Source organism: Drosophila bipectinata, chromosome XL (genome assembly GCF_030179905.1).
Source record: "Drosophila bipectinata strain 14024-0381.07 chromosome XL, DbipHiC1v2, whole genome shotgun sequence".
NCBI classification, from domain to species: Eukaryota; Metazoa; Arthropoda; class Insecta; order Diptera; family Drosophilidae; genus Drosophila; species Drosophila bipectinata.
Window position 1 is genome coordinate 13,020,992 of NC_091734.1, and position 24,725 is coordinate 13,045,716.

General features: G+C 46.7%; 6 protein-coding genes across 8 annotated transcripts; 5 read left to right on the forward strand and 1 right to left on the reverse strand.

Annotated features, from left to right (window-relative positions):
* Positions 1 to 59: 59 nt before the first annotated feature.
* Positions 60 to 2,532, forward strand: cv (twisted gastrulation BMP signaling modulator crossveinless). Its single transcript, XM_017239582.3, has 4 exons — positions 60 to 989; positions 1,615 to 1,827; positions 1,886 to 2,030; positions 2,097 to 2,532. Exons 1-4 carry the CDS (start codon positions 770 to 772, stop codon positions 2,287 to 2,289), a joined length of 771 nt encoding a protein of 256 aa, XP_017095071.1. The 5' UTR covers positions 60 to 769; the 3' UTR covers positions 2,290 to 2,532.
* Positions 2,533 to 2,802: 270 nt separating this feature from the next.
* Positions 2,803 to 6,214, forward strand: Spg7 (SPG7 matrix AAA peptidase subunit, paraplegin). The gene is made up of 7 exons (XM_017239580.3): positions 2,803 to 3,172; positions 3,229 to 3,669; positions 3,730 to 4,098; positions 4,162 to 4,698; positions 4,755 to 5,025; positions 5,083 to 5,621; positions 5,862 to 6,214. The coding sequence occupies exons 1-7, from the start codon at positions 3,029 to 3,031 to the stop codon at positions 6,024 to 6,026; spliced, it is 2,466 nt and encodes an 821-aa protein (XP_017095069.1). The 5' UTR covers positions 2,803 to 3,028; the 3' UTR covers positions 6,027 to 6,214.
* Positions 6,215 to 7,158: 944 nt separating this feature from the next.
* On the forward strand, positions 7,159 to 8,213 carry dyw (daywake). Its single transcript, XM_017239581.3, has 3 exons — positions 7,159 to 7,312; positions 7,379 to 7,871; positions 7,948 to 8,213. Exons 1-3 carry the CDS (start codon positions 7,234 to 7,236, stop codon positions 8,147 to 8,149), a joined length of 774 nt encoding a protein of 257 aa, XP_017095070.2. The 5' UTR covers positions 7,159 to 7,233; the 3' UTR covers positions 8,150 to 8,213.
* Positions 8,209 to 15,331, reverse strand: per (period circadian regulator). Of its 3 annotated transcripts, XM_017239554.3 has the most exons (10): positions 15,127 to 15,331; positions 13,156 to 13,223; positions 12,889 to 13,042; positions 11,509 to 12,605; positions 11,096 to 11,452; positions 9,259 to 11,036; positions 8,958 to 9,200; positions 8,755 to 8,895; positions 8,498 to 8,696; positions 8,209 to 8,431 (listed from the first exon to the last, which is right to left on the reverse strand). In XM_017239554.3, the coding sequence occupies exons 2-9, from the start codon at positions 13,205 to 13,207 to the stop codon at positions 8,625 to 8,627; spliced, it is 3,894 nt and encodes a 1,297-aa protein (XP_017095043.2). In that variant the 5' UTR covers positions 13,208 to 13,223; positions 15,127 to 15,331; the 3' UTR covers positions 8,209 to 8,431; positions 8,498 to 8,624. The 3 variants fall into 3 exon arrangements, with proteins under 3 accessions (XP_017095043.2, XP_017095045.2, XP_070136074.1); XM_017239556.3 differs by lacking the exon at positions 13,156 to 13,223; XM_070279973.1 differs by lacking the exon at positions 13,156 to 13,223 and having other exon boundaries at positions 14,896 to 15,331.
* Positions 15,332 to 20,149: 4,818 nt separating this feature from the next.
* LOC108124031 (uncharacterized) lies at positions 20,150 to 21,110 on the forward strand. Its single transcript, XM_017239512.3, has one exon. It carries the CDS (start codon positions 20,315 to 20,317, stop codon positions 20,957 to 20,959), a length of 645 nt encoding a protein of 214 aa, XP_017095001.1. The 5' UTR covers positions 20,150 to 20,314; the 3' UTR covers positions 20,960 to 21,110.
* Positions 21,111 to 21,344: 234 nt separating this feature from the next.
* On the forward strand, positions 21,345 to 22,587 carry HLH3B (Helix loop helix protein 3B). The gene is made up of 2 exons (XM_017239510.3): positions 21,345 to 21,745; positions 21,805 to 22,587. Exons 1-2 carry the CDS (start codon positions 21,397 to 21,399, stop codon positions 22,578 to 22,580), a joined length of 1,125 nt encoding a protein of 374 aa, XP_017094999.2. The 5' UTR covers positions 21,345 to 21,396; the 3' UTR covers positions 22,581 to 22,587.
* Positions 22,588 to 24,725: the final 2,138 nt, after the last annotated feature.

The following is a 24,725-nucleotide window of genomic DNA, read 5'->3' on the forward strand; positions in this document are numbered from 1 at the left end:
TCTAGCCATTTGATCTTCATGCCTTCGTATGTATGTGTGCGTATTGCCCACTGTTGTGGCTCCCCTATTCGAGAGTTGATCAGTTAACGTACGCGTGCGCTCGATCCCGATCCACCGATCCACCGATCTACCGATCCAGCGAGCGATCCAACGATCCACCCCGATTCTAAGATTCGATCGATCGCGTACCGGAATTGTCAACAATCTTTGACGCGACACACAGCTTCGTAACGTGTTTACGTCTAAGACACTGTTTCATTTTGTTGTTTTTTTTTTTGTATTTTGTTTTTTTGTTATTTTGTTGTCTTCTCTCTTTCACTCCTGCGCTTCGGATTTCCGTGTGTGTTCGGGCTTAAGTACCACTGTATTGGTGGACGTGTTGTCTAGCCTGTTAACTTGGCTTGGAGCGACGACGACAGTTATGCCCTACCAATAGCAACAAAAACATCGAGACGCGGCAGCATCCGCTCCGATCCGATCGCTAGTGTTCGCCAGTTGTTGTTGTCGTTGCTTTGATCGATCGCCCGATCGTAATATATATATATATGTATAAATATTCATAGGCCAATAAAAATAAAAAAAAAGAAAATATAGAAAGAATATAGAAAAAAAAAACATTTACAAGAGTTTTTAGTGGTGAGTGCGTCGTGTGTGCCTGTGCCCTCCCATTTGTTTTGTTTTGTACAAATTGGCTGCAGATATATAGCTAAGAGGCTATATAGTATCTGAACATTCCAATCGCCTGCTCTGCCCCCGCATATCCGCCACCATGGAAATTTGGCGCTCAGTGACGTTGAGTGCCTTCCTGGTCCTGGGACTGGTCTTTCTCTATGGCACCGTCGAGTCCTGCAATGAGGTCGTCTGCGCCTCCATCGTCTCCAAGTGCATGCTCACCCAGAGCTGCAAGTGCGAGCTAAAGAACTGTTCCTGCTGCAAGGAGTGCCTCAAGTGCCTGGGCAAGAACTACGAGGAATGCTGCAGTTGTGTGGGTAAGCGATCTTCATCCCTCTTCCCCTAACATCCCCCCTCCCTCAACGGAAGGCACTGCAAGTGGGTGGTGGGGTGGCCCCCGGAATGAATAATATATGGTGCCCATAGCTGTGGTGATGATGTGATGGGGCTTTGTTTTTGTTGTTGTCAAATGTATTCCATCTCGTTTTGGTTGGGTATGTGTGTGTGTGTAGGTGGAGGGGGGAGTTTGTGATGTGCCAACTAGTTATCGGCTATCGATAGCAGGCTTAAACGGCCCTTGACTTTAACCCTTACATTACAAACTGGGCTTATTTAACTTAAGCTTGGCTAGCCACATAGAGAAAGATCTCTCTTTTCATTTCTAAAACCAGAACCTAAAACCAGGTTCAATAAACCAATCTTAAATGGTGACGTTTTAGAATCTTGTTAACATCATTCCAAAGAATATAAACAAAAGTCCCCCGATTGCCTGACATTTTATGATTACTGAGAAAACAAATTTTCAAAAAATGTAAACAAACATTTGGCACAGTTCACATAGTGCTGCCCCTTGCTTCTGTGGATCACTGGCCCAGAATGTATCATTACTTAAGTAAACAATTGTCGATAAATCAATAATGGTTATTTATTTTGTTATCCTAGAACTCTGCCCAAAGCCCAATGACACGCGTAATTCGCTTTCGAAGAAGTCGCACGTGGAGGAATTCGATGGAGTTCCGGAACTCTTCAATGCCGTTGCCACTTTGGACGAAAATGACAACTACGGTTACAATTGGGATGTCTTCACGTTTCAAGTGGACTTTGACAAGTACTTGAAAGGTCCCAAACTGGAAAAGGATGGCAATTATTTCCTAAGTAAGTAGGAAACTAGCGAGCTCTTGAGATCCTTTTTCTAACCCTTGTCTCCATTTAGGAACTAATGACAAGAACCTGGATGAGGCTATCCAGGAGCGAAACAACATAGTGACAGTAAACTGCACGGTTATATATCTGAATCAGTGCGTTTCGTGGAACAAATGTCGGCACAGCTGCAAATCCACAGGCGCCAGCAGCACGAGGTAGTCCCATAATCCTTCCCAGATGTCTGGACTTTGTCATAATATAAATATTTGTCTCTAATTTAGATGGTTCCACGATGGCTGCTGCGAATGCGTGGGATCTACGTGCATAAACTACGGTGTAAACGAAAGCCGTTGTCGAAACTGCCCGGAGCAGGATAATCTGGGCGACGAGCTGGAGGAAAATGCGGAGGAGGAGATGCAGGACTTTGGCGAGAGCATGGGCCCCTTCGACGGACCCGTTAACAACAATTACTGAGCGCGGTGCGGTCATGAATGCCATTATTCAATGAACAGAACAACTTTTAACAAATTAGCTACTCAATTCAGTGACATTATTATTATATATTGTAGTAGGAAGTAATATTTGTATCCGGAGGGATAGAACGCTAAAGTAGCTCCAGAGAGCGGCGTTCCAAAATCACCGCTTGGGCTGCGGCAAAAAAAGTTTGTTAGTCAAAGAAACGATTGTATTTTAAAATTAAAAAGTGTTTATTTCTTACCTTTTTCCTTTGGACCTGGTGGTTGGTGAGCATCCGGTGATCTCCGACAGCACTTTCCACTCCAACAGGACAGCTGAACGCGGCTTAAGCTCAGTGGATAGACGAATCTTCTGAAAATAACGTATTTTATTTTAGAAAAATTTTGGTTTTGAAAAAAAGCTTAGCGGGTTTCTTACCCACCACTAACCGATAGTCTCCGATCGAAGGGCTGCAACATTTCACAAAAAAATAGATTTAATTGGTAGATTTTAAAACTTTGCACCGGCGCAGGCTTTGCGTTCATTTAGAAAACAATACAAAATTGAATTGTAATTAAAAATTCGACTGCTGAACAAAAAAATATATATTTGGGAAAACTAAAAACCAAAACAGCTGATTTGTGACCATCCGGCAACGCTGCGCCGCCGCCGCAATTTCAAGCAAAGAACCCTAAGTTACGTATTCGTAGCGGATTTCGGAGGCTATTCGCCGGCAAGGGAATCGGAAACACCAAATATGTTGAAGGGGCTGCGGCATGTGCGGCAAGTGCTGCAGCGTGGCCGCCAACAGATGGCCCAGATTCGAAGCGCATCAGAGACTTGTCCGCCTCCAGTAACCAGTAGGGGGGAGCTCTCGTTTCTGCCGCTCAGCCGGCGACAGGTAAGCCAATTGGGACACATATTCTAAAGGCAGACATCCAATGGGTTCACCCACAGATTCGTCAGCTGCAGGCAGAGTATAAGGCAATAGTGGGCGTGATAGCCAGATCCCTGCAGCTAACGCCGCAAGAGGTGCGACATATGCATCTACGCTGCATGAGCTCCAACTCGGGTAAATCGTCCAAAGACGGAGCCAAAGAGTCTTCAGACAAGGCAAAGTCCAAGGAGGAAGCGGTCGAGAAGCAACCCGAAAAGGAAGCGTCAGACAATAAGGAAAAAAGCAGCAAAGATGCAGGGGAACAGTCCCCCAGCACCGCAAGCTCCAGTTCCGACCCCAGCAGCAGTAGCAGTGACGGTGAAGATCCCAATAAGAACAATAACGAGAATGAAGAAAAGATGAGGTCTGTCCTAACCAAAGCCGTTCTGTGGCTCTTCACCATCTACATGTTTGTGGCCTTCTTCTCCTTGCTTATAACTCCGCGCTCTGAGCGACCCGAGGTAAATGTTCTGTAAGTAGGAGGTCAGAAACAATGATTAAAACATTTTGCCACCTTCCAGGGCTCCACACGCTATGTGTCCTGGAACGAATTCGTTCACCACATGCTAGCAGTGGGCGAGGTTAAGGAACTGATCATTCGTCCAGACATGGAAATGGTTACCATTATTCTGCACGAAGGGGCTGTGATTAAGGGCCGAAAGGTGACCTCTAACATCTTCCACATGGCGGTGGCCGATGCCAACAAGTTCGAGGAGAAGCTGCGAGAAGTTGAAAAGCGGCTGGGCATTACCGATGGCGTTCCAGTGACCTACGACCGCCAGACAGACACTACTGGCCGCATTCTCATGCTACTGCTCATCTGTGCCCTGCTGATGTCCATAGCCACCCGCATGAAGAGCATGAAGAGCCCCCTCAGCATGGACTCCTTCGTAAGCAGACCATTTGGGTCTTCAATTTTTGTAAAATGACTTATCCCATACCTTTCCAATTAGAACCAAATGGGCCGTGCCAAGTTCACGCTAGTGGATCCCTTTGACGGAGGACGGGGTGTTCTCTTCCGTGATGTTGCTGGCTTGAGCGAAGCCAAGCAGGAGGTGAAGGAGTTTGTGGACTATCTGAAGTCCCCAGAGAAGTACCAGCGTCTGGGAGCCAAAGTCCCACGTGGTGCCCTGCTTCTAGGTCCGCCTGGCTGCGGAAAGACGCTCCTGGCCAAGGCGGTTGCCACCGAGGCCCAAGTACCGTTCTTGAGCATGAACGGCTCGGAGTTTATTGAGATGATTGGAGGTCTGGGGGCGGCCCGAGTTCGGGATCTCTTCAAGGAGGGCAAGAAACGGGCGCCCTGTATTATCTACATTGACGAAATCGACGCCATTGGACGTCAACGATCAGGGACCGAAAGCATGGGCCAGGGCAGCTCCGGCGAATCGGAGCAGACGCTGAACCAGCTGCTGGTCGAGATGGACGGCATGGCCACCAAGGAGGGAGTCCTCATGCTGGCCAGCACGAATCGTGCTGATATTTTGGACAAGGTAAGCCGTTTTAAGGCTTTTATTCCTTGGAATACACATCATGTTCTCCCATTTAGGCTCTATTGAGACCTGGGCGCTTCGACAGACACATCCTCATCGACCTGCCCACCCTGCAGGAGCGCAAGGAGATCTTCGAGAAGCATCTGTCTACAGTTAAGTTGGAACAAGCGCCACACACCTTTTCCCAGCGTTTGGCACGCCTTACCCCGGGATTCTCTGGAGCAGATATTGCTAATGTATGCAATGAGGCAGCTCTTCACGCCGCCCGCAACACCCAGAAGGAAGTGAGCAGCAAAAATCTGGAGTATGCCGTTGAGCGGCTGGTTGGTAGGTGACCATGTGGTAGCTTCTACGTTTCATGACTTACCAAATGGTATGTTCCAGGTGGCACAGAGAAGCGATCGCATGCTCTTTCCTTGACCGAGCGGAAGGTGATTGCGTACCATGAGTCCGGACACGCGCTAGTTGGCTGGATGCTGCCCAACTCTGACATCTTGCTGAAGGTGACCATTGTTCCGCGGACAAGTCTGGCTCTGGGCTTTGCCCAGTACACGCCCAGCGAACAGCATCTGTACAGCAAGGAGGAGCTCTTCGACAAGATGTGCATGGCCCTGGGGGGCCGGGCGGCGGAGAATCTGATCTTTAACCGCATCACCACTGGTGCTCAGAACGATCTGGAAAAGGTTACCAAGATTGCGTATGCGCAGATCAAAAAATTTGGCATGAATTCGAGCCTGGGTCCCATCTACGTACGGGATGCTGACGAGTCGGAGAATGGTGGCTCGCTGGGAGCCGGTGGCGGCAAGAAGCCCTTCTCGAGGGCCATGGAGAGCATGATAGATAACGAGGCGCGCCATACGGTGGCCAGCGCCTATCAGGCAACAGAGTTAATTCTCACAGAAAATCGCGATAAACTGGAAAAGGTGAGTGCTTTGTTTGCAGTGTTTTCCTCTAGAAATGTGGAAACGGTATCTAGTTATATTCCGTTTTATTTAAATTTTGTAATTTATGGCACTTGTTACCATTAGCATGTGCAGCATTACATCTGATCTGAATTAGTTATACCGGTTATACCCAGTATATCGAACTCCACTACTATTGTTGGACGTATTATCGCTCTATCGTTCATACATACATACTCACCCCGTCTCTTTCCCTTTCAGCTGGCCGAGGCTCTGCTGGAGAAGGAAACCCTAGACTATGACGAGGTCGTGGAACTGATTGGACCGCCGCCCCACGAGATCGGCAGGCGTCAAGTGGACTCTGTGGAGTTTGAGCAATCACTGAAAAACCTGGGCAGCACCGACACGGACAAACCGAAAGCTTGAGCCGGAGCCTGAGACACATCATTATTCATCATTAATCGCCACTGTCCCCACGTCCGCCATCACCAGAACCGTTGTCATCGTCGCCACTACGTGTTCCCAGTTGAGTGTTCGCTCACCTGCGTGCCCCATGGTGCCCCTGGTTCATGTTCGTTGAATGTAAATAAAGTTGTTTACCTTTTTAAATCTGAGACTCCGAGACGGTGTTCATTCATTTAATTGCCTCGCTGAAATACTAATAAGTCTCCAGGTCTGGGCCGATCCAAGGGGATGTCTAACAATCTAACGGATACTACACTGCCGACACTGGGTCACACACCTAGATGATATCTTTTCAAAATATTATATATTTCTGTATTTGGATAATATTGTTAATTATACAAAACAATAAATATTATTGTACTTGTTTTAAATGATGAATCAAGATCAAGGTTTAGCTTATGTACCCCTTGGATACCCTCAGGGGATCAACAGCTTGATCCCGAACTGGAGGTGATGACCTAGAACTTGAAACTGTCAATTATTGGAGTAGAAACACTCATCTTAGTGACCCAGTTACCCCGTCACCTGATCACCCTAGAGGTTCTTAAGATCTTTTTTTATTTTCTATATTTTTTTTTTAAGTGCAAGCCCTGGAAGTACTTCTTATTTATTGAGCTTTTGATGAATTCCGGGGGTTAAACTATGTATCCAGAGTTCACTGCATTCAAATATCAAATGTAAATATTTATCCCAAGCCAGGTGACGAGATAGTGCGAGAGTTCGCTGCGGAGAACCCGTTCGAGACGGGTGCTGGCTTGGGGCTTTCATCATCCCACTCGGCCGATCCAGTCCCGATGACATACCGATGTGATACCGATATGTCACCCAACGCATAATTGCATATAAATATAATGTAATGTTAAAACTTTAGTAGTTTCAGTAGTTTTCCATAAATTCGATTTACTTTTAATTCAAATTCAATGAAAAATCCAAAAATAATTATATACAAAAAAATCCCCCTTCAAAGCTAACTAGGTGTCATGCCGGTACGACCGGGACGATCGGGCTGGCTCGATCGACACTTCGTTAGAGAGTCGTCGTTAATCCAACCAGAACACTCGGAGCATCGGAGGATGGATAAATAGGCCCGGCCCCGTGCTATCGTTAATCAGTTGTTGATCGTCGGAATACGGAAAACACGACCCGGAAATCGTAAATCTCGAAAAAAATGCACTTAGTCGGATGGATATATCTTCTGGTGGGTCTGTCTCTGGTGACCGACCTGGTACAGGCTTCAGTGGGTCTTCGTAAGTATAACTCTATTGGAAAACCCGAAGGAGATGAGTTCCTCATTACTTCCCTAACCTCCATAGCCTCTTCCATGAAGCGATGCAAGTGGCAGGATGAAGCCTGTGTCGTGGATCAGGCCAACATCTTCTTCAAGGCTTTCAAGAACGGAATCCCAGAGAGACAAGTGGCGAGCATGGACCCCTTGGAGCTGGGTACCATGCGAATCGAAAGCGGCGGTCACTCGGACTCGCTGCAATTCAAGCTCACCTTGTCCGACTCCAAGCTGTACAACTTCGCCCAGTCGGTGAAGGTGAAGGGCATCAAGGGCTTCAGCAAGGACCTGACCAAGCCCCTAAAGATCACCGTGCTCATGCAGGCCTCGGATCTGGAGGTGCGTGCCAAGTACGATGTGGACGGCAAGCTGCTCATCCTGCCGATTGTCAGCACAGGAACTGCGGTCATCAAGCTCTCGGATGTCCATTCCAAGTCGAGGATACTGGTTGAGCCTGTCAAGCGGTCGGATGGTCATACCTATCTAAATGTTACGGACTTTAGAATCACCACCAAGCTGAGGAAGTAAGTTCTCTTTCAAAAAAAACATAGCATACTTTTCTGGGACGCCACTAAACCCCAAACCCTTTCCACCCCCCAGCGGTAGCTTCAATATGAGCAACTTGTTCAACGACAACGTGGAGCTCCGCGAGAGCACTCTCAAGGTCCTCAACCAGGAGTGGGATGCCCTCGCCGCCGATGTCCAGCCGGCCTTCAACGTGGCCTGCGGCAGATCCTTTAAAAATATCCTACAAGGACTGTGGAACGATATACCTTACGATGAATTCTTCGAAGATGAGTAATCTCTTACAAAATATTAAACCATTAAAGTTTAAAATTAATAAAATAATCATTGCAAAAGTTGAATTTGAAGTTTTTGTTTTTATTCTGAATAAATAAAGTTATTAATTAAAAAAAAAAAAACTTAAAATTATTCTATTATTGTTTTGAGAACTTCAAATTTTAATGTTTTGAGGCTGTTTTTTTCTTTCCTTTGTGGTGATTCTTGAAGGATAATTGCTGAGGGACACTGTCGTCCCTCTAGTCCAGTCTATAGTGTGGAATTTGTTTGTACGGTTGGGTAACTACATGACATTACGGATATTATATTATTGGATTGGATAACCAAAGAAATATAAAAGGATACTCACACTTTGTTGTGATCCCTTGGTGTTTTAGGTGTCTGCTTGCGGGATCAGTGGGGATCGCCTAGGGTTCCACATCGGTCACATTGTGCACCCGGTTGTGTACATCGGTCAGCAGCACCCGCGGGTTTAGCTATCCGTCTCCGTGCTGGGTCTGGTCACCCTCCGGGTGCTCCATGATCTTGCTATCCGATGAATTGATGCTCTGCTTTCCGGTACTCGATTAGTCAGATATGGGACTCCCTTTTCCGGCAACCACTTACCTTTATCTTGCGGTGCTTGGCATCCTTGTCGTTGTCCGGCGGGCTCTCCGATCCATCCGTGGTCTTGATAAACGAAGAGTAGAAGGAGGAGAAGCTGGAGCCATCCATGTCATCGCTATTCCCATTGCTGTCGGTGTATTTCTGGAGGAGGATTTCGGAATTGAAATAGAGGAGAGGAATAATCAGAGGAGGGTCATCCTTACCTTGGTGTTGGTGGGATTGCTGCTGCAGGGCTGGTCCGAGGTGTAGTCACCCATGACGGAGGGAATGGGCGAGTCTGGAACTTCCTTCTTCGAGGACTCGGAGGGAGCCACATTCGAGCCCGGCTCTGCCTTCACGGAGGTGGCCTGCGAGGCGGATCTCTGGCTGGGTGTGATCGAGTGGAAGGCTCCGGGCATGGGTCCCTTGGTGGTCGAGGCTTGTGGCGGCCCCACCACTTGTTGAGGCTGCAGAGGAGGAGGATTAGAAGATTAGGATAAGCAATGGGCAATCCTCAATACTCACCGAGAAAACGCTCTTTCCGAAGCCACCGCCCTGCCCTGCATTGCCTCCGTTCACCGGCTCCTGGGGAATGGGGAGGGCATTGGCCATTCCGGGGAACGGCATCGGCTGGTACATCATCGCAGTGGCCGCTGCCGCCGCCGCCGGGTGGGTGTAGAAGAGCGAGGGATGCGGATACATCACTCCGGCCATGTACTGGAGCGGCATGGTGGCCGCAGCTGCTGCCGCCGCCTGCTGCGAGGTGCTCGGCTGGTCCACGCTCTTGTGGGGATTCGAATGGGGATGCGTGTGGGTGTGGCCGTGCTGGTGGGGATGCTGCTGCTTGGATCCAGCGGAGGGCGGGAGCGAGGCAGCCGGTATGTAGTAGAAGGTGGGGAACAGTCCGGCTGCCGAGGAGAAGCTGCTCTGGGCCATGGCCGTGTGGGTGGAGTGAACCGGCGTGGTGATCCCCACGGAGAACGGTGGCCAGAGATTAATGTTCTGGGTGCAGGACATGCTGGTCGTCTGGTACTGCGAGGCGGAGGGTCCGGGCGTGGAGCTGCCCACGGAGCCATTCCCGGGATTGACTCCGGCTCCTATTCCAGTTGTGCCTGTTCCCACGGAGATGCCACCTCCACCGCCGCCTAGTCCTCCTCCCGCCACGCCGGCGCCTCCGGGTCCAACTCCTGCACTGTTTCCGGGCACTGCCTTGGGCGTATCCATGCCCATGCCCACGCCCACGCCGACACTGCTCAGGGTCAGCTGCTGCTTCGGCTTGTTTGCCTCGCCCTCCCAGGAGTGGGAGCCACCGCGTTTGATCCCGTGTCCCGGCCCACTGTACTCCAGCATCTTGAGGGTGGAGGATTCGTTGGCCGACTTCTTCGACTTGTCTCCGGACCTGCCGCGCGACTCCCGATGCTTCTTCAGCATGAACTTCTCCATCTCGTCGTTGTGCTTGTTCAGCAAGGACTCCGTGAGGGTAACGGGCGGCGAGGCGGCGGTGGCTGTGGTGGTGCTCCTGGTCGCCGTGGTTGTGGTGGTGCTCGGACCAGCTGTTTCATTCGTCGCCGTTCCTGTCCCTGTCCCGACTCCCGTTCCAGTTCCCGTCCCTGTTCCCGTGCCTGTGCCCGTCCCAGTTCCTGTCCCGGTACCTGTTCCGGTGTTGGTGCCTGTATTGGTTCCTGTTCCTCCGGTTCCCGCATTGCTCGTATTGGTCACACTGCTCATGTGGACATTGCTGCCGGTGGTGAAGTTGCCGGACGAGCCGCTGCCGCCGCTTCCCTCGAAGCCGAATCCGTGCACCGGGCTCAGGTTGCTGCGATGGGCATCCGCATAGGGCGACTCGTGGGCGCCGGAGGCTGCGGCGACCTTTGGCGGATCGAACTCCTGGGGCGCGGTCACGGGCTTGCTGTTGAAGAAGCGCAACAGGTTCTCGTTGTAGTTCAACTGGTTGTAGCTCGGCGGCGTCTCCGTGGAACTCTTACTGTCGTAGTAGTCATGGTGTGGCGAGATCTCGCCCAGCATCACGCTGTCCCGCTCCGAGACGGTCAGCTCGTTCTCGTGCGGCAGCTCCAGCTTGAGATCCGCCCGCGACACCTCGTCCATCAGGGTTTCCATGAAGCTGGCCAGGGCCTGGCAGCGACGAGACACCTCCTGCTTGACCGTGTCCGAAGGACGAGACACAGTCTCCGCCAGTAGCTTGACAATATCCTCCTTGATTCTGGCATTCCGGCCCTGGGCCTCCTCTGAGATTTTTAGCTTGCAGATGGGAGCTGTTTCGAAAACATTACACTGCTTGGGTCCTGAAAGAAAAGGACGTTCTAAACTTGAAGACTCCAAACCTTCCTGAACAAGGACTCACCCTGGAAAACTCTATGATGGCCGACCACAAACTCCAGCTTGCGCGACCAGGGATTCACGAAGCTGGTCCACTCTGTTTCGAGGAGGACGTAGCATCCGTTTTGGATCAGGAAGCGGTACGGCTTGCTGCAGAAGGAGGCTCCGGCGGTCTGGCCCTTCTTCATCACCGTCTCGTAGGTCTCCTTCATGACGGCCAGATCCTCGTGATGGTAAAAGTCCATGATGCTGCGGCCGATAAGGTCCTGCGGCAGATACCCCAGGGCGCTCACCGCCGCGCTGTCCACGTGGGAGATGATGCCAGTGGCCGTGTGCCGGATGGCGAACTTGGGGCTCTTTTGCGAGAGGATCTCGTCGGGAACTGGAATTCAAGAAAGAGTAAAGATGGAAGAGGATGGACTTCAAAGAAGGACTCACCACGATAGCTACTCTTGATGGGCGTGGCACAGATGACGAGGAGCATGTTGGTGCCGTTGGAGACCATGTAGTTGTCCGGCCTGGCCTCCTCGGGTGCCTCCCGGAAAGTGAGTCCCAGGCGGAAGGGTTCGTAGCTGACGGAGCGTCCGATCACTCCGAATCCTCCAGAGTTGAGGCCACGGTAGCGACGCAGCATCACACAGAATGTGCTCCTGGCGTCCTTGGGGGTGCTGCCCCGAGATTCGGCGATGGGAATGCCAGTGGTTATCTGGCTGGCGAAGGTGGCGCGATCCTTATGGTGAACAAAGTCGATGAAGGAGCGACCCAGCCACATGTCGCGCGGAAAGCCCAGGACGTCGGTGATGCTGGGCGTGGTGTACAGGACGATGCCATCGTGCATGGAGATGACGCAGCAGAAGCTTTCCTCCTTGACGCGCTCGGCCCTGGCAGCTGCGGCTGCTCCTCCCACTCCGGCCACGGTCTCCAGCTTTCCCGGGGCGGACTCACAGGTCTTCTCCGACTTGCCGCCACCTCCGATGCCCGAGTCTGTGCCGGATACTCCGACGTGGCAGCTGTTGCCACCAATGCCGCCGATCAGGGATGTGGGCAGGGTGGTCACCGACATGGGTGAGGGTGTGGGGAAGGTCTGTGCTGGCTCCGACTTTGATTCCCGGCCCTCGCACTCCTCGCCCTCGGCCTCCTCCTCAGAGCCCGATACCTCTACCTCCTCCTCCTCCTCCTCCCCGGCACCAAGACGTTCCTCCAGCTTGCTGGGACGAGCTCCCGGCTTCTGGTCTGGATCTGTACGCATCTGCGGGTCACTGCAGCTGGATGTGGTTGCGATTCCCTCCTCTGACTGCTGCCCGACTGTCCGGCCTTTCGAGGAGCTTGTTCCGGTTTGGGATATGCTGGTCCGGCTCTGTTCCTGGGCCTGGGTCTGTGTCAGAGTCTGGGCCTTGGTCTTCTTCTTCTTGCGGGACTTGTCCTTGTTGCGCTTTATGATCATATCGTTGCTGGACGCTTGCGTGGAGGGTTTTCCCCCATAGCCGCTGCTGCCCGACGAATGGCTTCCACTGAGACGGGATTTGGAGCTGCCACTGTAGTGGAAAATAATAGTTTTATTTTTAATACTAAGAAATTAAGTGTAAGAGGCTTAGTAAGAGAAGAATGGGCTCCCTAATTAATGACTTGGTTTTAAATCCATGGATGAAAAGGTCTTTAAAAAGGTAGTATCCCTTACCCAGAAGCCATTAAATAGAACCGATTATTAGCTTCGATTAATTTCGATTAATAGGCTAAGTCCATCCCTAACTATTCTTGTCTGTCCTTAATACTCTTAGCCCATCTCTAACTATTCTTGTCTGTTCTTGTTCAACTCACCTGCGCTGCGACTGACTGTTGCTGCAGCTGTTCGAATATGCCGAATCGGACACCTTGGTGTTGTGATTCGATTCCGTCGACTCGCCGCCCTCCATTGTATTCAAGTTCTCTGAACTTCCAATCGTAGCGGTAATATTTATATATTGGGATGATCCTGCAATCAAATACAATATTAAATTTTTATTAGTTAAGAATATGTTTAAGGACCTGTGATATTTTAATCTCAAATTTCAGGTTAGACTCGCAGACGCGTATGGAGAAACATACCCAAGGATAGTTTAGTGAATTCGGTTCTAAGAAGGTCAATGAGCAAGGCCATTTAAAACGTTGCCATTCTGAAAAATATTTGAAAAGAATTTCGAAAGATTTGAGTTCCAAAAAAACGGCCAAAAGATCCCCACTGATTTGTTATTATCTTTCTATAGACACACGATATAGACATTTGATCTAACACCTTTGCTTGAATTTCACGCCATTAAATACCATTACCAAGAAACCCCTCACACCCACACCCACACCCCACCCCCTTCCAATAACAATGGGCATCGAATTTCGAGTGGCATAAACACTCGAATCGCACAGATCATAATGGTTATGGATGGCCGACACCTTGATTAACACCTGATTGGTGGCACAATGCCATAATGGCAACTGCGTCAGCGGCAGAATAATTAGAGGCAGACACGCAACCCACAGGAGGCGACCCAAGAGAGAGAGAGAGACCCAATCAGTTGCATTCACGTGCAGCAACAGGCGTTCACAAATACAGCCACAAAGTGGGTCTCACAGATACACACACACTGCAGTGTGGTTAGATAGAAAGATAGTTGGATAGAGCGATAACCAGAAGCATAGATAGATGGACAGATATCTTATCTAAATTGGCCCAGATAAACCAATTTGGATTTAAAATTAAAAAAAAGATACATTAAAATTAATAATTAATTTAATTCCTTTTAATATTTATGCTGATTATGGCTAAAAGTCTCGGAATTTACGTAATTCAAATATCCCAGCACTATTTGCTAATCGAGCTTCTCACATTTCCCCCAAAACATTCACGTGTGGGATGAGTTCCCCTTAATTACATAAAAATTCGCCGCAAGAATGCCAGAATAATGCTTACATAACAGAAAACCAAAACAAATACAATGCAAAATAATAAGACGGATTATGCAACAAAGAACCAGATTCGTTGGCTAAAATCGGAATCTGAGACATAACATAATCCCCCAGGATGGATGCAACAAAGTCTGATGCATAATCAGCACTTTTCGGCACTTGAGATGATGGCCAGGGCCAGCCACAAAATGCGACATTTATGTAGAGGTCGCCAGGAGTCGAAAAAAAAGGTCATAACCCCGCCAGAGTGTGGACAGGATTGGATTACACGCTGGGATCTACGTCACAAGGACAAGGATTGTTGGATAAGGCAGACGGGCAGACGGTTAGGCACTGTCATGTAATGGTACTTTCATTAGCAGACAGTAATTACGCCTTTCCAATAATTAGTGTGACCAAAAGTGCTTACGAGGCAGCAAACGGCCAACAATGTGACTAACCAACTAGGCGTATAAGTAATATTCAAAATATTCAAGCCTTAGAAACCATACTATCAATACAAACTAAATATTCTGTTTTGGAAATTGTGAAATCCTTATGGTCTCTAATTTAAAAGCCATGTGAATGGTGAAATGAATAGCATCTGGTGCAACGCTGCGTATGCGTAATATTGAGCGAGTCTAAAATTAAACCGAAATCGAAACATTCCAGGTGTACATCTAATGCCCGGCTTTGTTTACGCTGCGATTACTTTGTTTTTTTTTTATTTATTTTTATATTTATTTTTTGCAACGTGCTCTCCGGTTCGGACTTCGGTGTGTTATTGTTTTTCTCTCTGTCTCTGTCTGTATGCATATGTGTGTGTGTGTGTGTATGGATGAGTGTATGGGTTTTCTTTTTCTCGCTCTGGCGACCGACCGGCACTTATTAATAAGCACTATATACCCGTTACGAACGTTGTTGTTTATGTAAGTTGTTGGGGCCACGAGATTGTTTTGTTTTCTGATTTTTTACACTTTTGTTGTTGTTTTTTTTTTTGTTTTTGCAATATGATAATGCGGTTCTCGCTCTCTGGCTCTCACGCCGTCTGAAGGCAACTGTTGCTGTTTTATTGAAGCAACGTGACAGTATCACCCACTTGCACTCTCTCTCTTTCTCTTTCTCTTTATATCTCACTTTATATGTGTGTGTGTGTGTCACTCCAAGCTTTTCCAATTCTTCCAGGAGTTATCCTTTATTAATCCTTTTTGTTTCACAAAAAAATAATGTATGTAGTTTAGTTGAATTATTTTTTGTAAGTAGGCCTTGATAAGTGTGGGTATCTATATATTTTGTTCTCTCGACCGCTTTTGTCGACCTACTTGCTGGAAATTCGCGTGAATACTGGCCTGCAGTCGCATGGAAATGAAAATGAAAATGAAAACGAGCATGAGACCTCTCATGTGCACTCGAGAGAACGCCGAGCTTCGCATGCCCCAACAGGGGGGGACTCGCATTTTCTCTTCGTAGCCCAGCTTCGGGGGCTCTGCAGTTCTATCGCTCTCCACCATCGGCAATTGGCAATCGTTTTCTGATATTAACCCTTAACTGGGCAAACATATTTAAAACTAATAAAAATTATTTATGTTTAAATTTAAAAAAACCTATTAATTGCTTGCTTAAATATTATATTAAAAAAAAAAACTAAGCTTTCTTGCTGCATAAATATCTACCCTTGAACCATAGTTGGGTTAAGGGAATCCCTAGAATACGCAGCTGCCTGGCCTCTGAAACTCTCTGCCTCTGGAAGTGGGGGCCACTGCCAAAAGGGGGGTTTGGTGGCATGATGAGACTCCGGCCTGGGCTCTGGGCTTGCCATGTGCGTGTGTGGGGGTGCTGCGGGTGCCGGCGGCGAGCGAATTTGTGGGTCAAGTCACGCACCATGCCACGTGAGTTGTGGCTCTTGTTGTTGTTGCACTTACTGTCGCGTTGCTTTTGCTTTTCTTATTGACTTTTATTGCTATATGTGTTGTTGTTGCTTTTTTGTTTTCCTGGCAACAGCAACAATTTATTTATTTTTACGACGAACAGGGCCTGCCCCAAGATGCATGTTTTGTTTTGTTTATTTCGCAACGTTGCCTAAGCTCATTAGTCACTGATTTAACTGCTGCACTCATGCTAGTGTTCTCTCTTTGGCTGGCTCTCGCCCCGCTCTTTGACTGCCGCTCCCACCTGCAGCATCAGCAGTCATTCAGTTTTCCAGGGGCTCAGTTAAGAGAGAGATAGAGAGGGTATATGGAGTTTAAAAAGAATTAATATTAAATATTAAAAAATTATTTTGAAGACTAAGAGAGTTAAGGGGTTACGCCACCCTGACCGCGTGGAAACGGGACGGTTTTTCAGGAATTTCTTGTGACTAAACTAGTTGAGATAGGATTTTTCCACTTTTATTTCTATTTAATACAACTAATGAGCTTTATAAATTCTAAAAAAAAATTTGTTTTCAATTCAAAATGGCGGAGATATGAACATCGGCGATCATGGGTTTTTCCGGAGTGCTCCTTGATGGTGGGCATGATTCACGTGTCAATTTTCATCAGAAAAAAGTAAACAAAATTTTTTTTTAAAAAGTGATAAATTTGGAACAGAGTGACGTAGCCGTTTTAGAAAAGAAGAAAAATTACGCAAATGAGAGCACTTCAAAACTTGACTCAATGTTTTGGGCAAAAAATTTCGTACTAAAAATTGCATAAAAAAATTTCTATCCATTGGATCAAAAAAATCCTACGTCACTCTGTGGAAAATCTATGTAAGAAGATGTGTTTCAATTTTCAAGTCAATCGGTTGAACAGTTTTTGAGTTATCATGCCCACCGTCTTGAAAAAAGTGGTTTCGAGAAAAACGCAAAAGAAGAAAAAGAAGTGTCTTAGGTGCCCTCCTGCAGTGCCGCCTTGAAATAAACATAACTTCCATAATTATCAAGATATTGTCTTCGGGGACGTCTTAAAATACGCGTAAGAATATAGTCTTTTAAATTAAGTAAAAAAAAAAAAATCGATTTTTTGAAAATTTCAGGGTGGCGTGACCCCTTAAATAATTAAAGAAATATTAAATTTAAGAAAAAATATTAATATTGAAATAGGAAAAATTTTAATTTTAAAAGCTCCTTTTTTTCCTAAACCCCCCTTTTTAATCTGACACCACCTCTGCTTCCCACAGGCTCAGCATGTTGCTCCTTTCCCTTTGGGGGTCTTTCTACTCCCGACTTGTGTATGTGTGTGTATGGAGATGATGTGCTCAGCAGCACGTCCTCCATTGACAATGAACTAACGGTAATATCAGAGCTTCAGAAACCACTTTTCCCACAGATGGCGACACTGAATTGAAACCTTAATAATAGAACGTTGTTTTTATTAAAAAATGAAAGTTATTCCTTTTATAGACATATGGATATAAAATTTGAGCCATATTCCTTACTGACCACGCCTCCTTGGCTCCCCTGGCAATCCATTTTTTATCGACACTCTCCATCGGCAGACTGCGGTGGCTCGAAAGTAATTGAATTTTATTAATTGGCGGCTTTTGGCCGTCGAGTGGGTGTGAAAATCCATTTGAACTCGGACACGTGTGAGTGTTTGCCGTATTTGGACGCTTATCTTTGCCAACCATACACGTGCCAGACCATACAGACACCCGGATACTCCGAATACCCGCCCCGGAAAACTCCAAAAGGACGTACCGCCCTGCCGTCCGGATGATAGAACGTCTTTGAATTAGTCACCAAAAATGCTGCTAATTTGATTTTGATACTTCGCCACTGTTGATATATCCCTGACTTTTGGTTTATTTTGATTTTTTTTTTTACTTTTGGCTGATATATGATTTGATTGTTGGTAAGCGGCTTATGGATTTAAGATTTTTCACTCAGCGAGGGTGGATTTCCCATTTTTTGGGCGAACTGTGCGGCGCGGACTGAGAGCGGGATTAGAAATGGGTTCCCAAGGACAACCCTCTAATGCCAGAATTATGACCTGCCCATAAAGTGCGGATTTCCACCAGGGGGGAGGTCAGGTGCTGGTACTAACTTGGCTATTATAATTTTTAATCCTTGCTACTTTATGATATCTATATCTTGGTTAGTTTTTCTAAAACCGATTCTCTAAAGGAAACCCTTAAAATAAAGTTAGTCTGGTAAGAAAAATCAAGTAGTCTATGATATAGAATCTATTTCCAAATCAAGCAGGCCTTGACTATAACTTTGACATCGATACAATACTTTCAACGAGAATCTGGCATTCACTTCACTCACTTGCTAGATATTACATGTCTGGTTATAATAAAAAAAGGGAACAGAATGACTAACAAACTATTGGATCTGTGCTACAGCCGTTGCACCCTGGCCAACGACTACGAGCAGAGCCTGGAGCAGTACGAGCGGCGTCTTCTCTTGGGCAGCTTTGCCCAGGCCATAGACCGTTCGATCCACAATGGTCGCTGGACCCATCAGTTTCGTGTTTATATTAAAGCCATTAAGGAGGGAGATGTAGCCAAGGCGGCTGCCGACTTACCAGATTCCTATGAGCCATTATCCGACTACGCCGTCAAGGTGGTCTTCCGTTTCAACGATAACTGCTCCAATGGCATCCACATGGTCGAGAGTCCACCGTATGAGAGCGGCGCTTACTGCAACAACGATACTAAGGTCACCGTGACCATTCTATTTAAGGACACCAGTCACACATGCACCATATTCCACCATTATGTGACCATGGCGCTTGATCCGGATAGCCCATCCATTCAGGAGACTGTGCGCAGCATTTTCTTTGTTAATCCTTCCGACGCCATGAAGATGATGCTCAAGCTACCAGTGGAGCCCGAGCCGGAGATGTTCGATGCTCTGGAAGGGCCGCCGATTGATGATGTTGAGGTCCAGGAGCCAAGTGTCGAGCAGCCGGAGGAGGATCAGTCCGAGAATGATCCGGATGAGGATACTTCGTTGTATGAGCAGTCGCAAGAGGATAATAATTCTGAATATGAATCAGGTGATTCCCAGAACGGATACCAAGATGCAGAGGAAGATTCCCCGAACGGTTCCCAAGATGCAGAGGAAGATTCGTCTGATTACTTTGATAATCTCTCACAGGGTAGTCACCAGAACGAACCTCCAAATGATCCCCAGGATGAGGCCCAAAATGAGGAGGATCCCCAAGAGGAGCCAGACGATGAACCCCAGGAGGAGAGTGAATCTGATTCAGAGCTAGAAGACGTCTGGAAAGAAACAATAGACTACTATACAGAAAATGGCGTCATGTTCGAAGTGCTCACAGGAGACCGTCTGGAGACAATCGAAGAGGAGCAGGAGGCAGAGGCCGAGGCAGAGGCCGAAGCCCAGGCGGAGGCAGAGGCCGAGGCCCAGGCAGAGGCGGAGGCCGAAGCCCAGGCCCAGGCTATGTACGAGCAGGAAAAGGAAGATGCTGGCCAAGATGCAGCCCCCGTTGAGGAGAAGAAAATAGAGCTAACCGAGGAAGAACTGGAGATCCAACGCCAGCAGGATGAACTCAACGAGGACCTGGAGCGCGCACGCGAGTCCTTGAACGTGGAGCGTCGCTACATCGTCAATCCAGGACCCCGTGATGCTTAAGTTCCGATTCCCAGCCGCCAGCTGGCGCATTATCCCGATTGTTAACGTTAACCGCACAAACATATAGACACGTAAAATCAATCCATTTGGTATCAATTTTATAAATTTCTATCTAGTTACCCCAAACACATATGGCTGCTGTATTAGTTGGATTCCGAATCATTTCGAATCCCACAAATTTTCAAGTTAAGTAAAGATTTCGTTCCATCCCAACCCTGACAGTCTATTTTCTTTTTTTTTTTTTTCCACAAAAGGCTCCGCCCTTTGGCGCCTGCGCCATTTTAACCCCAGACATCCTCCTTCCAATTTTTACACAAATTTTTTTTCTCCATCAAGGGCTTAAAAAACAAGAGAAATATCCATAAAAAAAAGCGTTGAAATTTCCACGCTTTAAGGAAAACTTTTAACTGGAAATATTAATCCTCGAGATGGGTCTTAAGATTTCCACAAAAGAAAAGAAAATGATAAGAAAAAAGGTCATTTTTTTCTTGAAAAAATTAAATATCCGTAACAGTAATTTGTTAAAAAAAAGTATTCCCAGTAACCTCTGATTTTAAGATCATATATGGATGAGTTCGTTTAGATCCCATATACCATTTGATTTCCATACTCTTCCTGTAGAAAGCTTAAAAATTTGTTCTGTGAAACTTTTCGGTTAAAATTTAAAAATTTAAAAAAAAAAAGGAAAAAAATCAAATCTTTAAGATATCTATATATATATATATATATATTACCTGTTCCAGGATGAGCTATACCCATCTTTTGCGGCACCAGAACGCGGTCGACGAATGCCAGCGGGTGAGTTGCAATCGTGGTCCTGGCATCACCATGACCGGACGGTGTGTGATCTCCCGGGACATCGTGCTCGGCTGTGAAATGGAGGGCTCCGATCCGGATCTGCCCTATATGCTGGAGCCCACCTGGAGCGTCTACCTGCGCTCCGGGCCGGGCGGCGGCGACCTGTCCAAGTTCGTGCAACGGGTCTCGTTCCGGATGTCGCCGAAGCTCCCGCTGCGACTGCATGTGGCCGATACGGCGCCGTTCGAGATTAGCGAGGTCCTCGGCAGCGATTTCCCGGTGGAGGTGCAGGTCCAGTACATCGACGCCCGGATGACGCCCACCACCTACACCTTCCGGCCGCGTGCCGTCCGCGAAGGCCATTGCGGCCAGCGCGAGGAGATGCACGACAAGATGATCTTCGTGAATCCCTCGCCGGCGATGCGAGTCAACCTGCAATCTGGTGATGGCGGTGCATCCAAGATCCTGACCCGGGACGAAGACTTTGGTGGCGGGGAGGAGGAACGCGAGGAGGTGGGCGATTCCCCCCGTCGCTCCGGGCTGCCGCTAACCAGTGACTATCTTCTGATGAAACGTTTCGGAGGAATCTAATGGAGTTCTGCAACTAATCGCCCTTTTATTGGTCTATGTGGGAGCCGCGAGTCACTGTTAAATTCAGAGATCATACAAAGTCCTTTTTAATGTCCTTAAAGCAGGAAGCTGGAGAGATCTTTAACAATTTCAAATAAATTTTAAATAATAACCAACTTTAAAGCCGTTTTTAGTTGAAACACCCTACTCCTTCAGGCAGGAAGCTGTCGAGGCTCCTCCCCTTTTTTTCGTGTGTATGCCGAGCCTGGATGCAGAGCTCCTGTTCAACCCCCGTTTCCTGTGCAACAGACTCCGCCTCTTTTCAAGGTTGCCCGAGGGTGGTTGCAACATCGTGTTGCTGAGACTGTCCGGACCTCATAGCCTGCTCTGACTGCTCACTTGGCTGTGGAACTTGGACCACGGCGGACGTTACCATCCTCCGGAGAACAGTGTGAGACATGGCCTGGCTACCCAGTAGCTCCAATGGAGCAGACAATGGCGACGAAAGAAGCACAACGTCCAGTGGCGGTTCATCCAGCGGTCGCAGGGAACAGGACGAGCCAAACGGAGGAGGAGCAGGAGGCACCTCTAACGGCGGAGGTCTACCGGAGTCCACCAGGGCAACAGTGAGGCAACCTCCTGCCCTCCTTCGCCATGCCACGCCCCATTTGCAGCCCAAGACGGAGTCCATTTCGGACGGGGACGCTGATGGCGATGCTGAGTTGTCCGACTTCTCGCTGAACGATACGGAGGAGGACGAGGAGGACCTGAGGGACTACTTGGTCCTGAATGGAAATCAAGGAGATGGTAAGGATAACCCATATTTACCTGAAGGATCTGGAGTATATGGTGCCTGCAATCCACAGCGAATCGTTCCCTGTCCAGTTCTCCGCGCAGTCATTCCCGGAACGGACCGTTAACGGCTCCGGCGAGCTCGGGCAGCTCCGTCGGCGGAACAGGAGGCGGTGGAGGTGGTGGCGGAGGCAGTTCCGCAGCCAGTTCTGGCGGGGTAAGTGGCGGAAATGGCGTCGGTGGGGTCCGGAAAGTGTTCACCAATACGCGGGAGCGCTGGCGACAGCAAAACGTGTCCGGGGCATTCGCCGAACTCCGTAAACTGGTGCCCACGCATCCGCCGGACAAGAAGCTCTCCAAGAACGAGATCCTTCGCTCGGCCATCAAGTACATCAAGCTCCTCACCGGCATCCTGGAGTGGCAGCAGCGTCAGAATCCCGAGCAGAACAACAACGATAATCGCACGGTGAATGGTCACGCCCTGGACTCGTGTATGCCGGACTCCGGGGACTCCATGGATAACGCCTCCGTAAGGCACATAAAGTGCGAGCGCGGGGAGCACCGGAACGGTGGCAATGATCTCCTTATGATCGCCCCAGGAGGTCTAATCAAAACGGAGCATCTACAGGATCCTAGTGCCACAGCAGCCACTCCCACCATGCCATCCCTACCACTGACTCCGCAAGTTCCGGGCGAGAACAGCCGGATAGTGGGAGCGGGAACAGGTTCGGGTCTGCGATTGGCGGCCAGGAGTAGCAAGCGACGCCACAAGCCCGAAAATGGAAGTGGCAATGGCAACGGAAGTGGCGGAGCCACGGATCTCAGTCTTGGAAAGAGAAGACGGACATGAAAATATTCAAAATAAACACAGTTGCAATCTTTTTTTTTTTAAGTTTAAGAAAAACTGCTGGTAACCAGTAAAAAATTTAATAAGAATAAAGCTTAATTATAAAATATCATTTTTATTGAAACATTGGTCGGCAGAGCTATGGCCATCGGAAGGAGCAAAAGTGGGGAAAATAGGAAAACCCACAATTTTGTAGGGGAACCCCTGGGAAAAAATTCGAAAATTTCCAAAACGATATTGAGGCAATATTTTGGATGAGGAAAGTAGCTTCTGGGTTCCCTGATTACTAAATGGTAGTTTATTTCCTGATCGGATACGAATTGGCAGAGCTATGGCCATCGGAAGGAGCAAAAGTGGGGAAAATAGGAAAACCCACAATTTTGTAGGGGAACCCCTAGGAAAAAATTCGAAAAATTTCAGAACGATATTTAGGCAATTATTTGGATGAGGAAAGTTGCTTCTGGGTTCCCTGATTACTAAATAGTAGTTTATTTCCTGATCGGATACAAATCGGCAGAGCTATGGCCATCCGAAGAAGCAAAAGTGGGGAAATTGCGACAAACCTAAAATTTTGTGGGGGTACCCCTATGTTTTCTGAAATCCTTATCCATTCAAAATTAAAACACTTTTGTATATATTTTTGTTTGTAATTTTTATTGTTTTTAAATTAATGTTTTCTTTACGCATTTGTCTCTCGTGTTGTTCAAGTTTCATTATCATTTCCATTTTTTGTCAATTTCGGTTTTATTTTTAGGTTTCTCGTTATGTTATTTTTGTTTTTGTTTTGTGTTTAATTTCTTTTAGTTTTAATTAAGTTTAAGTTTTGGTTTTGTTTGGTTTTTAATTTTATTTTTTGCCTCATATTTTAAGCGAAACGCTGAAATTGTTCTCCATATAAGTATGTTTGTTTTCCTTTTTCTATGCATATATATGTGTGTGTTTATATATATATATATATTGATTTAGCATTTCAATAATTTCTTTCAGTGTGTTTCTTTGTGTTTGGGTGAAAAATAAAACTGTACTTTGCTTGGATTATACAGTTTTTAGATTTTAATAAGTTTCTTGTTTTAATTTTTTTTAAATTTTATTTCAAAATTATAAGTCGCATGTGCGTGAGTGTAAGTGTAAGTGTGTATGTGTGTGTGTGTGTGTGTTTATTTTATAAATTTAATTTTATTTAGTTTTTAATGGCGAAAAACTCAACGTTTATAGTTAGTTAAAAAAAAAAAAGTATATAGTTACATTTAATATATATATATATATGCTTTGCAAGGAGTTTCTATGGAAATACATACAAATAGGCTTGCTTTTCCGTACATTTTGTTCCGGTTTTATTTTCATTTACTTAGTAGTGCTGAGAAGTTACTAAAAGAATCAAGCAGTTCAACTGGGATTTCAAGGATTATGGGCTAAGGACTAAGGACTATGGTCTAAGAGCAGAATCCAATCGAATAGTCGAGTCGAAGAGGTGAGTCCTGTTGTTCTAATAATGCCTTAAATACCTATGCCTCAATTTCTGTTAAATTATTTTAAGTTTTCAATTGCAGCTAAATGGTTTTTTTTTTGTTTGTTTGTTGATTAGTTTTACATATATATTCCTTCCTTCCTTCCAGATCCTCTGACTTTTCATTATTTTAAGTTTATGGGTGGCGTCGCGCGCTAAAAGCGTTTCCTCATTCATTTCCATTGCACTTCTTTGTTTATTTTTGTTTTACGTTTTTTTTTAACTTTAAGAACATTTTGAATTCTTGCGATTTTCATTATGTATATTGTATGTATATAGTGTATATTGCATTTGACAATCGATCTGCTTCCATTACTTGCCTCGTTTCCTTAGATAATCTAAACTTGACTTAAGAACAGGCCACCACCAAAAAATGTATCTATTACTTTGCTTTATCTGGGTTTTTTGCTCTACTAGGATTACGAATGTTTGCATTAATATCTCGTTTACATATATATATGTCAGTATATAACTATGTTTATATAATATCTATATCGTATGTATATAGATGCACTTGCGCGAGTTTAGTAAATGGTTTTTATTTTTTTCTTCTAGTTTTTTCTTCTTTTTTTCATCCACTCTTCCCCCGAAATATTTCATCTATGGCTTTTGATAACTCTTGTGATCTTTTCTATACTTTA

What these genes read in the sequence shown, in the direction of transcription:
- cv (XM_017239582.3), top strand. Translation starts at nt 770, where the DNA reads ATGGAAATTTGGCGCTCAGTGACGTTGAGTGCCTTCCTGGTCCTGGGA. An exon ending in GGAATGCTGCAGTTGTGTGG is followed by an intron (nt 990 to 1,614) that starts GTAAGCGATCTT and finishes TTGTTATCCTAG; the next exon opens with AACTCTGCCCAAAGCCCAAT. An exon ending in ACAGGCGCCAGCAGCACGAG is followed by an intron (nt 2,031 to 2,096) that starts GTAGTCCCATAA and finishes TCTCTAATTTAG; the next exon opens with ATGGTTCCACGATGGCTGCT.
- Spg7 (XM_017239580.3), top strand. Translation starts at nt 3,029, where the DNA reads ATGTTGAAGGGGCTGCGGCATGTGCGGCAAGTGCTGCAGCGTGGCCGC. An exon ending in CGCGCTCTGAGCGACCCGAG is followed by an intron (nt 3,670 to 3,729) that starts GTAAATGTTCTG and finishes GCCACCTTCCAG; the next exon opens with GGCTCCACACGCTATGTGTC. An exon ending in CCCTCAGCATGGACTCCTTC is followed by an intron (nt 4,099 to 4,161) that starts GTAAGCAGACCA and finishes CTTTCCAATTAG; the next exon opens with AACCAAATGGGCCGTGCCAA.
- dyw (XM_017239581.3), top strand. Translation starts at nt 7,234, where the DNA reads ATGCACTTAGTCGGATGGATATATCTTCTGGTGGGTCTGTCTCTGGTG. An exon ending in ACAGGCTTCAGTGGGTCTTC is followed by an intron (nt 7,313 to 7,378) that starts GTAAGTATAACT and finishes TAACCTCCATAG; the next exon opens with CCTCTTCCATGAAGCGATGC. An exon ending in ATCACCACCAAGCTGAGGAA is followed by an intron (nt 7,872 to 7,947) that starts GTAAGTTCTCTT and finishes TCCACCCCCCAG; the next exon opens with CGGTAGCTTCAATATGAGCA.
- per (XM_017239554.3), bottom strand. Translation starts at nt 13,207, where the DNA reads ATGGCCTTGCTCATTGACCTTCTTAGAACCGAATTCACTAAACTATCC. An exon ending in AACAGTCAGTCGCAGCGCAG is followed by an intron (nt 12,606 to 12,888) that starts GTGAGTTGAACA and finishes TTTCCACTACAG; the next exon opens with TGGCAGCTCCAAATCCCGTC. An exon ending in CCAAGCACCGCAAGATAAAG is followed by an intron (nt 8,697 to 8,754) that starts GTAAGTGGTTGC and finishes ACCGGAAAGCAG; the next exon opens with AGCATCAATTCATCGGATAG.
- LOC108124031 (XM_017239512.3), top strand. Translation starts at nt 20,315, where the DNA reads ATGAGCTATACCCATCTTTTGCGGCACCAGAACGCGGTCGACGAATGC.
- HLH3B (XM_017239510.3), top strand. Translation starts at nt 21,397, where the DNA reads ATGGCCTGGCTACCCAGTAGCTCCAATGGAGCAGACAATGGCGACGAA. An exon ending in GAATGGAAATCAAGGAGATG is followed by an intron (nt 21,746 to 21,804) that starts GTAAGGATAACC and finishes TGCAATCCACAG; the next exon opens with CGAATCGTTCCCTGTCCAGT.